This window comes from Epinephelus lanceolatus, chromosome 10 (genome assembly GCF_041903045.1).
Source record: "Epinephelus lanceolatus isolate andai-2023 chromosome 10, ASM4190304v1, whole genome shotgun sequence".
Classification (NCBI taxonomy): Eukaryota; Metazoa; Chordata; class Actinopteri; order Perciformes; family Serranidae; genus Epinephelus; species Epinephelus lanceolatus.
The window spans coordinates 14402695-14417694 of record NC_135743.1 but is presented as its reverse complement, the minus strand read 5'-3'; the positions used below and the strand labels follow the sequence as shown (position 1 = coordinate 14417694).

General features: G+C 42.3%; 1 protein-coding gene across 1 annotated transcript; it reads right to left on the bottom strand.

Annotated features, from left to right (window-relative positions):
- Positions 1–1670: 1670 nt before the first annotated feature.
- On the bottom strand, positions 1671–14898 carry sphk2 (sphingosine kinase 2). The gene is made up of 8 exons (XM_033640752.2): positions 14775–14898; positions 11190–12844; positions 8125–8274; positions 7953–8047; positions 7690–7805; positions 6145–6345; positions 4446–6045; positions 1671–3651 (listed from the first exon to the last, which is right to left on the bottom strand). Exons 2-8 carry the CDS (start codon positions 11650–11652, stop codon positions 3589–3591), a joined length of 2688 nt encoding a protein of 895 aa, XP_033496643.2. The 5' UTR covers positions 11653–12844; positions 14775–14898; the 3' UTR covers positions 1671–3588.
- Between the last annotated feature and the right edge of the window lie 102 nt (positions 14899–15000).

The window sequence follows — 15000 nt, the reverse complement described above, 5'->3', positions numbered from 1 at the left end:
CCACATTTACTCATATAACACTGTCTGAGACAAGGATTTGATTTCCTCTGGGGCCATGGAAGCAAAAATGAATTTACTTAGGAGGCTTTGGTTAAAGGCTTTGTCCAAATGGCATACAAGTATTACAAAGTGAATTCCTAGAAGTCACAAGAGAGAGACAGAAAAGCTGCTTATGTAACAAAGAAGGAGAAACCTGAGGGAACAATTCACTGGAATAATGAAACCTATAAAACTCCCCCTGTGGTGGAGAGGGGCACATTGAACAAACTGAAAGCTATAATGGACAATAGCAGACACCCTCTCCACAGCCTCCTGGAGCGACAGAGGAGCAGCTGCAGCAGTTGGCTCATCTCACTGCTCATCTCAAACACACTTACACACAATAGCCACAACTGGACTGGACTGTGGAATGGATAATAGGTGGTGGTTTAAACAATAAAGAAAAGGTAACGCCTGCACATTTACTCCATGCCACAAAAGTTACTGGGATCTTCATGAGGTCAAAATGTTTAAGAGTGGAAACCAGTCATTTATTTATACAAAATGCACACCAATCGGCTGACAGCCTCTATGATGGCAGGTGTGTTTAACCATTTTAACTGCTCAGGATCAGTTGACAATAAACAATTTAATGTAGTGCATAGAAAAAGTACAGTAATACAAAAGCCATATTTCAAAATATCCCAAAAAAATCTTAATTTACAAAACATCCCATAGATCAGTTTAAATCACCTACATTCAAAAATGTATTGTGTTACGTTAGAGGCAAAACAGAACAAATCTTAAATATATGTACAGAATTTGGGTTGAAATACCTTTCTAAAAAAACGTAGTTGGATCAAATCCCAACGAGGGAAAAAACACACCTTTTAACCAATTTTCATTTTTACAAATATGTCTCAGGGGTTAGAGAACTACGAACACAGGGAGAGCCACTTCTTAACATTCGAAATCATCGAAACACCCTCATTAATCTTTTGTGGCAGGGAGTACATGTGCAGACGTTACCTTTTCTTCTGTGACGCTGCGTTTTGATCGTCTTGCACCTTCATGATGTCTGAATAAATACTCTCCTTCAACCTAGTAGTTGAAACAGTTCCATTAGCTGTGATATAACTCGCCAGTAAAAGCAACGTCCCTCTTCTGACTTCACATGAACACGTCTATAAAGACACACTGCTGTGACACAAGTACAGTAGATTTGCTCCAGACAAACTTACCAAGTTACATTTATTCAAAACCATGTATAACTATTAACTGTACATTTTGTATGTATGCATTTCATATCCTCATATGATTTTAGTAGTAATTACAAGTTCATTACAGGCAGCCCACTACAGACATCTTAATGGCATTATCAATTGAGGGGTTGTACCCCGACATTGTCATATCAAATTGGTCTATAACACCATGGTCCGAGCTATGGCCATAGACGACACAATGTTTAGGAAGGTAAACTAGTCTCTTAAACATCAATAGTAAACATTTTGGCAAAAAACTCCATTCAAAGTGTGTATAGATTCTCCTATTTGGTACTGTTACAAGCCTAGATTCAAAATGTTGTATTCACATTCTGTAGCTGTGTAAGCACAGTGTAGTTGTGGTAGACTAGCTGCATTGTGCGCTCCAAGGAAAATAATAAAAAAAAACCAAAAGGAGAAAAATAAAGGCCTGGTGAGCAAAGAGTTTTACTCCATTTTCTGCAAGTCAGGTTTAACAGTTCATGATCAACAGCCAGAATTTACAGGCTTATTATACAAAGGCATTGATTTGTCCAGGCGTGACCAAGACATACAGTATGACCCAAGCAGTCGGCACATGATCTTACTGATTGATACGCTGCACATGCTAATGATTTATCCTTCGTCCAGACCAAGTACATCAGCAGGATTTTATTATAACATTTCAAAAAAATTAATTTATAAAACATGACAATTTCTATCAGGGCTCCAAGATCTGCGGTTTGATTTCACCAAGGAGCACATCATCATTCGGAAAAAGTTGTCAAGAGATTTTAAAATTTAAAACCCAAATTATCAGTCAGTTCAACAGGTCGGCTCTGCTGCTGGATAATCTCTCACAGTTAAAGTTGTTTAACCTCCATCTTGTTAATCTCTTAATCAAAAGTCTGATGTGACAACACACGGCTGCTGGAGTCTAGTGTTGTGCCCTTGTTTGTCTCTACAGCAGGATTTGAACGTTTCTACATGTTCAACTTGAGAGATTTGATTCATTTCAGGCGAGGAATGTAATGTGATCCATTTATTATAGTAACTGGACTATTAATACTAGTGTGTCTATTACTAGAACAAAGCATTGAATCAGATTCTGCGTTACTCTGTAGCTGTATTTAAAAGTTACTATGCAGTCTAGTGTTGTGATTTTCTGTGCTGCTTCAACTCCAGTTAATGTGCAAAACAAATGCACTACTTACGTCTAAACAGAGGCGTGTAATGTCCTCTGTACTTCCAAAGATGATTACTTGGAGATAGTGATATATTCTAGACATCTGTGAAACATTTCTTGATAATGAACAGTCTAAATCCACTGACAAATATGCTTGTTTCATTCATTTTCGTTTTGTTCGATATGCTGCAAAGTGTGATATCACTGACATCATCATCGTGCATCCACTGGCTAAGAAAAACAGGCAGATTATGCAAAAATGTCAGTAATGGTCACCGTTCAACGGTTCCATTGCTCCTTCTGATGTAAGGACCCTGACATTTGATCTCGCTGCTCTAAACTGCTTGTATGAACATTAAAGTGTATATTTATCGACATTTTTCTCCACTGACGCTTAACACAGTGGAGAGTAGTGTGCTCAAAGATAACAGTAGGTAGGTGGGTCTACCAGTTTGTCTAAGTAGATAGCTTTGAAGTAGTGGACGGACGCTATGGCAGGTGGATAAAGATTAAGATTATCTGGGTTTCTTGTGTAAGAGAAACTAGGGGCAAAAATACAACTGTACTGTCCAGTGTCAGATAAGGCATTCCTTTCATGGACGGAAGTTTTTATACTCAAACATCTGGGGTGGGGTTGAAGACAGAGGCTTGGGGCTAACGTCAATGGGGTGTTGACCCGAGTGAATCTCATTGTATTTTTATAGCATTTCATGTTAAGAACAACTTTCTCTTAATTTAATTCCATCTGATCGAAAGGCAAAATTCAGGTAGTGCTTCTCTGCATGCATACTACTACGTATACATCCAACACATGCACTATCTGCACAAAAAAATATCCTTAAACATTCGATTGTTCTTCCCTCTTACTATCCCAGGCTGTGCAGTTTTCATGCTTCTCAGGGTACGCCGAGCGTAATCCAACAGCTGTGCAATGAGGCGCATTTTTCATCCATTTTCAAATTTCGCTATTAATCCCTGCAGTCGTGCTCCATTGATGCGTGGCTCGGTGGGTTATCCCTTTCATTAAACCTCAGAAAAGCAGTTTCTGCATTCCAGGCTATTTTAAGTCTTTCAGATACTCTGCCCCCCCCCCCCCCCCCTCTCTCAGAGTATAGATGACAACAGAGATTTCATAATTCAGTAGAGTGCTGTTATCTGTCAATCAGATCAACCAATCCCTGATTAGAATCTGGTAATCTTCACTCCAGAGTCGCCGACGATGAGCCGGGCCATGGAGGGATGAACCTGAGAAATGTTGAGAGATTAGAAAAAAGAATTATCACCAATTATAGGTCTCATATTAACTCAGTACTATAACTGCAGAGCATTAATACTTAGCACTGTAGAAGCATAAAGTACATCTGGTAAAAATACAACATACCTCCTTATTTTTACAAATGAATTTTCAAAAATTTTCCATAACCTTTTCATAATATTCTATCCATCAGAAGTAAAACTAGTACACTGACAATGAATATTCATGAATCTTATGTGCCCCGAATCTTATGCTTCTGTGAAGACGCCCCCGATATCAGCCAGTATGCTGTATGAGCGCAGTGCAAAGTGACAGCTATGAGTTAGCCAGTTGGATAAACACATGCACTAACATACAGCGTGACTTCATTCTCTGCTCAGGATGCCTTTACTCCACTGTATCTTGACATAGAAAATAGTAATTTACTTCTATATTAATGTTCTGAATGTCACATACACAGCCTTTAACATTAAATTAATCATTAAAGCTCATAAAATACAAAGTACTGCCTTTCTGCCTGTTGTTAGTGATCAGAGTCAAACCAAATAAATACATTTAACACCAACCACAATCAAGATACTGTCACTGATAGCCCTACAAAGTAGATTACAGTTATATGAGCATGTGCTTTATGTATGGGTGGATCTAGGGGGAATAAAACCTCTAACACGAGCATCCGAAAGGTCACATCCTATCCAGTTACCTTCAGTTACTACACTCAGATCACAGCACTTCATAACAAGAACATTCAGTATGTACCAAGCACCATTTTTCTGTGTCTGACCTGCGCTTGAAGTGGCCCATAGGGCACCAGCTCTCCGTCCACAGTGAGTGTCCCCCGCGTAGAAAGAGGCTGCAGCCTGAAGGCCTTGCAGGTAATGTGGCTCACATACGGTGAGCTGACGGAGTGGTGGGTTCCTCTTTCCATGGCAAAGAACAGTCTCAGTAGAGTGGCTCTAGAGATCCCCGCCCGCACGAAGGTCAGGTGGATCAGCCCATCGTCAAACCTGGCCTGGGGTGCAGCATGAAGATCAGCCCCGAGGTGGGTCTGATAAAGGGCCAGGACCAGGACAAAGTCCCCTTCAATGGTGACCCAGTCTCTAGTGGGAAGGGGTTGGTCTAGGGGCGGTAACAAGTCATCCTTAGGGATATTAAAAGGCAGTGGGACGTAAGGACGGTTCTTCAGGGGTCCCGCTGGCTCGGCAATGTCAAAGTTAAAAGATGAGGACGGTGTGCGTAGAGAGGGGGAGGGGGAGGTGGAGTTTGGGGTGTTGGGACGGGGGACGAGGTAGGATGAAGAGTGTGGGGACGCACATGATGGAGAAGATGGGGGTGTGGGAGAAAGAGACAGGGACAGCGAGGGGAGTTTGGGGGGGAGGGAGTTTGAGTGGGAGTGCTGGAGGAGAGAGAGGGGCCTCGGCCGGGTGGCGTTCTGGTTTTGGTCCAGGGCCTTGGGCTTGTAAGAGAAGGGAGAGTGACGAAAGGGAGACGAGATGGTGAGAGATCGCTCACGAGCAACATCCATTTGGTAGGGTTCTTTCTGGTAGTAGGTCCCGTTTAGATCCATGTCCTCTACACCGTATGAAGTGCCAGAGTCTGCATCAGCCTCCTGACTGAGAGGCTGACCGAAGAGAGCGTTGGCTATCTGGCTGGAAGGGGCTGAATTCTTCCTTAGCGACTGTCTGGCTTCCTGAAGGCCATCTTGGTAAGTGAGACAAACTTCTGGGTCTTCATCTGCCTCTCGCCCCATGTCTACTCCCTGCTCTCTTGCATGCATCACACTCTCCCCCTCTGCAGAACTACCACTGCCTTCCCCATCCTTCCCCCTGTCCTCTTCCTCCATCTCACTGGAGTCTTGCTCTGTCCTTCCCTCGTCTTCCCTTTCATCCTTGATCCCCGCCAACCTTTCTCCCCTTCCCATATTGCAGTCTTCCCTTTCAATTGATTCTGAACTCTCCGAACATGTCCCTGACCTCTCCTCTTCTGCTTCCATCTCCATCTCCCCCTCCCGTTCCCTCTCTCTGTCCTCTGCCAGGCTGCTCGCCCTCACCACGCCAGTTCCTCCCCCCCGAGCCCTCTCCCGTCTTCTCTCCCTTTCTTTCTGCCTCTCCTCTTTTTCCCTCTCTCCCTCACCCCTGCGCAGGCTCCTCTGTTCACTGATGCCCATGTCGGAGCAAGTGCGATGGATGGGCGTTCGACAGAAGCCCTCCAGGCCTTCTGTGATGCTGCGGGAGAGGGGTCTCCTCGGCGGAGGAGGTGTGGCATCTGGTGATGAGTTGCTAATAGAAGGAGGCAGGTAGGACAGACGACCCTTGTAGGATCGAAGAGAGGCTATGCGCACCAGGGTGCCCAGGGTGAAGCGAGCTGAGCCCAGGCCGCGATACCTGGAATAAAGAAAGATTTCAGGTAAATCTTTCTTTTGTATTAAAACTAAATGATATCGCAGGATAATTAAAGTAACGCTTAAGTAATTACACACCCACCTCTCACTCTCAATGTCCACATCAGACACAAAGCCCCAGGCAACAGAGAGGAAAGAGAACAGTCTTCTGGGTGCTGCATTACGACTGTTGTTGGAGGGAGGGCTCGTTGTCACGGAAACCACGTCCATGGGTCGGACACCGCCTCGACAGAGCAAAAAGCAGCAATTCAAAAGGAGGGGCTCCCGAAGGCACATGTCATACCTGAGGGAGATATAAAAAAAAAGAAAACACCACCTCCTGTGAGTACAGATAAGGAGAGAACTGTACAAACAACAGCCTGATTCAGAGTCCTTCCGCCATTCAGAGATACAGTATCTAGGCCTCGATAACAAGGTGACGACTAAAACAGCAACACTGTGTTCTTTTGTTTAAAGATAGTGTCTAACTAGGCTAATCTGATTCTGTGAAATAAATCCACATATCTGTTATCTTTGAATCTCTATTTATATTACTCTGTTTTAGTTGATAATAGAAACCTTTTGATGTTGGAAACAAAGTACAGAAAACTCTTGTGCAAGATGGGATGTCAAATGAGGGATACAACAGAGCTCGACTCAGGCAGAAACTATTAATGCTGAGCTTATAAACTATTTAAATGTCTACTGGGGCACAACAATCAATTCAACATAATACATTAAAAGCAAACAGGATGTCAAGAAAGAAAATCACAGATAACAGAAGAGAAACGTGGAGATTAATATTATTCTATGTGTTGAGTCTTGGCTCATGCAAATACTGAAGTTCAATCACATGAACTCCGTCAACAACCAATGGCTGAGCTTTCTCCTGGACTAAAGAAACAGCAATCTGGGTAGAAAGGGAACATGGAGGGGACTCTGGGGAGATGCGAGAATGCTTGCAAGTTTCGGTTCTTTTGTACTGTTGAAAAGGAGGAGAAACTGGTGGAGTTGTGAAGTGAACAAGAGTCACTGTGTATCTGATCCACCAACCAGCAATGATTGTAGTGAACTATCTAAATTTTTGAAATGGTTCACCTCACATTCCCCCAGTCTTCTCCCACTAAAATAGCAGAGTTAACCAAAAGAGGCTGGTGGCAAGTTGAGGCAGCTAGAGTTTTGTGTTTCAGGAACTGTTAATATGTCATATTTCTTAAAGGGAGTTTGGCATAATATTTTCCACCAGGAGCACAATGGGAAATAATCTGTAAAGGAATCTAGTTGCAGTCTTGCAAATACTGAACCTGCAAGATCACCAGTGTTTGCAAAATCTTATAGTGTGTGATCAAAAACTCACATTGTTCTCAAGTTGTGACAGGTTGTCGGTCTTTTTAAAGTCCTTCAAAGTCCTCTAGTGTATGGTAGGCATAAACAATGAGGTCACGCACATGAGATCAAAGACAAGACGAGACAATAGCTAATTAATATGCACACTCAATCGACTGGACAGGAGTGTGAATTACAGATCGCCCTCAGTGTTCTAATCTCAGCCTTCAGATTTTTTTCCATCACTGTTAAAAAATTCAGTCAATGACAAAAAATATTTGGTTAATGCAACCTCTGCTTTATGAATGAGAAACATGCTAACCCTGCATGGTGGTTGATGGAGCCAGCCAGGGCATTCCCGGAGCCACAGGGAAGAATGCCGACAGGTGTTTTTATTGCTTGTTCCCAGTCAGGACGCTCCATCAGCCCATTAATTACCTGCAGGAACACAACACAGAAAACTCTGAAAATCACATCGGTGGACACAGTTTAAGCTGTGAATACAATATATGAGGTATAAAAACACAACAAACATCTTTACTGTTATTACAACATGCTTAGCCCTTAAACAAAAGCTCTACACACCTCATGCAGCAGGCCGTCTCCAGAGACAATGATGATGCCATCCCACTCTGGGAGCGATATCTCTCTGATGAGCTCTCTGGCGTGGTTCTGACGCTCTGAGACAGATTCATTAAGTTAACAACTGTTACATATGTGAGTTATATGTACGTGTGTTATCTGTCCTTGCCCTTACCTGTCTGTATAAGGTTGTAGCTGATGTTGGCCTCTCTGATCATTGGCAGGATGTGGGTCTGACACCACTGCATTGCCTGGCCTCTCCCGCTAAAGGGATTGACCAATAACAGTAGTCGCCTGGGACGAGGTAGCAGACTTCTTGAAAATTCTGTATGAGAGAGAAAGAAAGAAAGGAGAGTATGAATTAGTTAAAGCTCTCATAGTTTTGCTCCAGAACAAAGACAGGAACTAGATGTTCCCTACATTTTCAAAGCAAGCCAACTGGGAGCTGTCATTACACTTTGTTGCAACCCTGGACTTTGAGTGCATTCAACCATTTAAGCCTCCTCTATTTCACCTCACAGGATCTACTTCACACTGCATAATGCTGTCACTCCAAACAAGCCTGTTAATAATTTAAAGTCAGATACATGGTAAAGGACAGAAGCACTAAACTGAATATAGGGATTAAATAAAACAAGGTGGTAAAATGATAATAAATCATGTATTATCCCTCCAACTGGGGCACAGATGAAAGAAAGCCAAGACACTCCGCTTCTCTACTCTTTCATCAGCCCAGGTATGAAGCTTAGAATGAATAAAAAGCTTCTAAAGTTAGCTCTGAAAATCTATCTAAGATTTATTAGGATACAGATGGATGCCAGCGGTGCAGGGGAGATGATGAAATGACTGCACTCTCTGATAATCCTGGATTATGTAACAAACAGCACTAAAGCAAATCGACAGAAAACCCAACTAACCACAGCTTTGATGTTCATAAGCATGAAAACTTACAGAAGACAGCAAGCAATTCAGAAATGGGGTGATTAGATAACAGAAGATGAGACAGAATGAAGACTATGTGAGCAAAGTTGGACAGAAACTAGGTGTGACACAGAGAAGACTGTCAGACTGAGAAAGATTAGATGAACTGCAGTAGAGTATGAATGAGGCAGGAGCAGAAAAGAGGCAGACAGGATTGGGAAAAATTAAAAATGAATGGCAGCTTTATCTGTTGGGGGAAGGAGACAGAGGTGCGATAGGTGAAGACTGAGGAAAACTAATGATGGAGTGATTACAGTGAACTATAGGTTAAAGATTAGGCCTAAAGAAGAGGAAGGAGACAGGAAGAGATGCCAGATGCTGGCGACTAGTGTGACGCATACACTAGGCAATGGTGAGAATAAGATAAACACACACACACAGTCAACGTAAACACTGAGCAGGGTCTTGCTATCTGTTTGATTCTTGAGGCTGGGGGATACAGGGCTTTGGGAAAGGGTGGCAAGCTGCAGCAGCCCCACCCGCTTTGTTTCTACATTTGACACATGATGATGCAGGCCATGTGTGCAGGACAGATAAGGGCAAAAAAAAAAACAAAGGAGTATTAGATAAATGTGAGACGTAGTTATGTGAACAAACAAAAGAAATCTAAACTAAATACTCTGAATAATAAATCTCAGCCTCTTAGAGTGTATTAATGATAATCCCCTTTGTTTTTGCTAAGTAACCCCAAAAAGTTCAGCTCAGGACAGCTTTTAAAATGCTGAACTACTCTCATGCTTTCTGTCCTCTGTAAAACAAACAACATGTATGCTGTACATACAGAAAGGTCTCGAGTCACTGTGACACATTAAGCTATAATTAGCACCCATTTACAATGGAGGCATAAATCGAGGCCGCATGAGGGAACATTGTATGGATTCATGTAGTAAACAGGAATTCAGGGCTTATTCATAGAGACAAACATTAAGGTCAGCCAAAGTAAATCACACTATCACCTACTGTAAACTCACCCATGTTGCTCTTTTGATAAAGCCACTCACTGTAACTCCACACTGTCTCTACGGCCAGGATTATTAATATAAAAAGAAACTTGGGGTTTTAGAGTCTGGGAAACTTTGACTAAAAAATCTGAACAGCAACATGATGTTCACATACATGGATTGCCTACTAAAGAAGTTACGAGTCTCAACAAGTTGAATTCCATAACATAATGACATGAACTGAAACATGGCTGCTGGGCAGGTTGGAAAATCCATTCCATACATTTTAAAACAAGCTGCAGCGAGGAAACGTATGCAAAACTGTGGCTAATGGGCTCCATCACCAGTATGGGCCTGTCACAAGGTGGTTCTTAACCTTTTTCAACTCAAGGATCCCTACATTGATAAGATTTCACTTCAGGGACCTTTATCTGAATAGATTTAGTTGTTAGACATGATTAAGGCCAGAATCCTAGAGTGGGGGAGACAACTGTGAGGGAAGTGAAACCTACAATCAGAATAGTCACTTTTATGACCCTTCTGCCTAGAAGACATTGAAATACTTTTGAAGACTACAGTCTGACACCCTTCACACCTAAAAAACAACAACAACTAGATTTCTTTTCAGATTATTTCCCATTCTGCTCCTGGTGGAAAATACTACGCCAAACTCTTTTTAAGAAATATGACATTTTAACAATTCCTTACATGTCTGCAAGAACGCATAACTCTATAAACACAAGATAAAAGGTGTCATTTGTCGACAATATACCTGTCAATTCTGCATTGATATAATCCATAAACTACATTTGCATACAAACTTTACATTTTGAATTTTGTCCCCTAAACTTGCCACCAGCCTCTGTTGGTCAGCTGCGCTATTTTAGTGGGAGGAGACCATAGGAATGAAAGGCAAACTGTTTCTCACTAAAATAAGTGCTGGTTGGAGGATCAGACACACGCTGAATGAAACACCAACTCTTGTTCACTTTACAACTTCACCAGTTTCTCCTGCTGTTACAAAGTGCAAGAGAACTGAGACTTGTTCACATTCTTGTGTCTCCCTAGAGTCCAAACTGTGTTAACCATCTACCGCATTTGTTGTTTCTTGTTTAGTGCTGGAGGGAGTGCAGCTGTTAGTTGCTGACAATGTTCAAGTCACTGAATTTCAGTATTTGCGTGAGCCAAGACTCGACACTTGCGATAATATTGAACATGTTTGATTTTGTTGGAACATCAAAATGTGAGAAAAACTGGGTTAAGAAAGCTTGGACTGAGTTATATGAACGATGGAGAGCCTCTGTTGAGACACACTCACCTGTGTCAGCAGTGACGGTCACACCTCTGAGTAGACACTGCACAGCAGCCGACCACCGCTCAGCTTCAGGCCTGCTCTCTGCCAGGTAGGCCCTCACCTGCCTGCGCCGAGACACCCCTTTCCGCCGCTTGCCTGGCGGGTACCAGTACAGCACCAGGAGAGGGGGCGCGGGGGCACGAGGGCAGCTACACCCCACCAGCTCTGTTAAAGGCAGCAAGAGACGGGCTTCCTTCCCTGGCCGTGGCGACAGCCGCTGGATATGTATGTGGGTGTGGGTGAGGGTCAAGGCATAGTTGGAGGCCGGAGCCGGAGTAGGGGAGGCAGCGGGGGAGAGTCCCCCTGGACCACCAGGGCTGTTGGGGCAGCTGTTATTGTTGCTGTTGCTGCCTGAGCCCCAGCTGGCAAACTGGCCATGAAGAAGAGCTTCTGCTGTGGAGGGTGAAGATGGTTCTGGAGATCGCATCCTCACTGCTGAAGGGGACGAAGCTTATCAGGAAAAAGTCGGTCTGACAAGCTTCAAGGTCTTTGTTCTATAGTTAGAGACTTGAAGAGTGGAATCTGGCAGTTCTTCAAGATTTGCAGGTAAAGTCAAAATGTGTCTGAATGTCAGTCTGGGAGCTTTATCCCTGAAATCTCCTCAAAATCATTCTCCTTCTTCAGTGTTTGGATTCAAGAGACAAAGTCACAAAAAAATCAGCTCTGAGTTTCTGTTTCCATCTGTCTATTTCAGGTTTGTCTTCATTTGAAAAGAAAAGGAAAAACTCCTTCCAGTTTAAAGGTTCTTCGGTGTAGAGTATTTATCCAGTGAAGATGGAAACTGCTAAAGATCAGTCTTTGTGTCACAGTTAGAGAGCTCCCATCACAGTTTGATCTGAAGAGCCGTCAGCTTCTACAGTTTACTGCCAGTGGAAAAATGAGTGAGCGATACTTCAACATATTCAAAAACAACAGAACTTAAAAATGTATTTTTTCCACTACAAGATCAGTCATTTAAACAAATGTTCACAAAGATTGCATAAGTAAAAAAAAAAGTTTACATTACGACTTAAAGCAGCCTATTGTGATAACAATATAAGGCAGCTGAGCAGCTCCTCAACATTAACAATAAATCTTTAAATAATTACACAAATGGACAAAACTCTTAGTTGCACTGAAAGAAAATCTATTAAGAACGAATAAGACAAACAAACACACCTTGTTTAAACAAGGAGGCTAAAAATTAAATTAAATTAATACACAAGGAAAGAATTCTGTAGAGTATGTTGCATGGTAAGTGCTGGCCAAAATGTCATTAATGCCACAAATATATGATAAGTGCAGGCTTTTTCATGACCTTTGATACCTCTATTGCTATCTTTAATCTCAGTGATAAATAGGAGGCAGACAAGAGGAGCGACTAGGCCAGACCTGTAGACAGTAGTGTGATACATAAAAGTTTCATCCAAACAAATACTCCCTGTACACTACTTCATCATCTGTTCTCCACAAGAAGAGGGTGAACACTGGGTAAGACGAGTGGAGACTAGACAACGAAAAAATTAAAACAGAAACAAAACAAAAGACAAACAAGGAGACAGTTCCAGGTGGGTCCTTAGTTTATGTCATGGTAAAGTCCTTGAGTCAAGCCTCACGTTCCCTCCCAAAGATCTTTGTTCCTGTACGAAGACAAAGTGGGAGAGGAGGACAAAAGTCAAATGTAGAAGTGGAAAAAGCAACAGCAGAACATCAGAGCACATGGGTCAGAAACTGACATTAAGGAAGGAGGCACACTCGACTAAATTGAATGAACTATGTCTCTAATTCACCTGGGCTTTCACTGTGCAAAGGTGAACATCCCTGCAACACATTTTCACAATTAGAGTAGGACAAGTACAGGGAAGAACTGTCACGATAAGAGGAAGAGATTACGGCTAGAGGGTGAAGCAATACAAGACCCATCATGCCCCTTGACCCCAAGTGCGTCTTTGTACATAATGACTAACAGTCATGCATCCTCAACAACCCTGCTGAGACACCACATTATTGGGCATGAAAGGTTGAATGAGAATGACCACATCTGTTTTTTTGAATAGGGCTTTTGTGTAACAGGATTTGGGGAAACAGTGTCTCTTTCACAATTTGAATCAAGGATTGAGGATTTTGTAAATTCGCTGACCTGGCCTAAATGGTATTGGATTTTACAGGTTTTGCAATGAGCATTAGCGTGCAGCACTCTTGCTCAACAATCCTAAATTGCTGCCAATACAGAAATGTCGTAGCTAATAAACGATGATTAGAAATTCAGATGACATTAGGATATAAAAAATGCAGAAACATGATTGTTAATTAAAAAGTCTGGGACTCATTTGACAAACTGAGCAACTCTACATAACTTGGACAATGATTTTGGCTGGTTACATGATTTCTGAAACGGTCTGACTGTATATAACATAAATCACAACAAATTGCCATTTACTATTATATCAGTTTATGCATACAGAGGGTAATAATGTGCAAGCTCAGTCAGTTAATGAGACCTAAGTGTGTCAAAGTACAATTACAGGACTATCACTATGGGACTTCGGTATACCCTAAATTCATAAACTAGTCTCATCTTTCTTTCAAGTTTTACAACAGTCCGGAAACATTATGCAAGCTATGTCGCAGACAAAATCAATACTTGGCTGATGTCCTGTCTTGATAAACCACACACACAAAAAGCACCAAAGCGATGCCCATTGTTGCACCTTACGTCCTTGAAATGCAGGGCGGGGACACCCAGAAATAATATCACCAGGCTAATTCTGTCCCCCAAACAATGAGGCTGTTGTTGAGTGACTTCAGGGTATTTTGGGCAAGTTTCGATTGGCTTTTAATTTGAACCCATGCCCACTCTCATATCAGGGGCACTTAAACACTCCACAGCGTGTCTAATAACCCTGATAACACAAAGTAAAAGCTAATAATTCAACTTTACCGATGGCATCCACCTAACGTTAGCTAGCAGGATGACAGGCTGTTAGCCACCTGAACAACTTCACTTACAGCTTTAGTTTAACAGTTATAACACACCCAAGCTGTGGAGCTGTTTTGATGAATGTTGCAGCCTTTAAAATAACCTCTAATAATTTAAAAAGGCGTTTAAAGTTACGAACCCTAACGTTAAATCAAGGTGATAGCACAACGCTAGCTTGTGTTGTGAATACAGTAACGTTAGCTACTGTAAACTGCCTGACAAGCGCAACACAGCGTTGTCAGTTAGCCTCGGCTAGCAGTTACTACTCAACATGTAGCCTGAATTTAAGCTAACTTGCACCACTTTTTTAAATTTAATTCCCCCGAAAATTACTTGAAATAATTATGGGCGTAGTGGAAAGCCCCAGTTTGATATTTTATGTCTCATTTATTGATTGGTTTAAGGAGGTATTCAAGTTAGCGCAGATAACGGTGTATGACAAACGTTAGCTAACGGGCGGTTTGCTTTCAGTCTATCAAGCCACAGTAACGCGGACATGTGCAAGTTTTAAAGAGTTATAATTCTGCCAACACCGGCTTAGAGTGAGGTAGTTTAAGTGTGATATATAAAAACACAACAGTCAGATTTACCTCATCTTGTCTCCCCCTCACGACGACAGGCGGTCGCTTGCTGTGAAAACTGTGGTTCTGTGCAGGAAGTGTCTGGAGACGCAGCAGCAGCAGCTTTGAGCGGCGGAGAGGAAGTCCAATGGCGATAAGGAAAACACTGCAACACCCACCGACATTCTCCAATCATTGACAGAGCAACACTTCCTGGCCAAGTCATTTTCCCCCATGGTCAACTCATTATCAATAC

Bases quoted from the DNA above. Each gene is read 5' to 3' on its own strand.
- sphk2 (XM_033640752.2), bottom strand. From the start codon at position 11,652: ATGCGATCTCCAGAACCATCTTCACCCTCCACAGCAGAAGCTCTTCTT. The intron at 7,806-7,952 runs GTGTGTAGAGCT...GTGTTCCTGCAG, and splicing joins GAGACGGCCTGCTGCATGAG to GTAATTAATGGGCTGATGGA. The intron at 3,652-4,445 runs GTCAGACACAGA...AACATTTCTCAG, and splicing joins ATGGGCCACTTCAAGCGCAG to GTTCATCCCTCCATGGCCCG.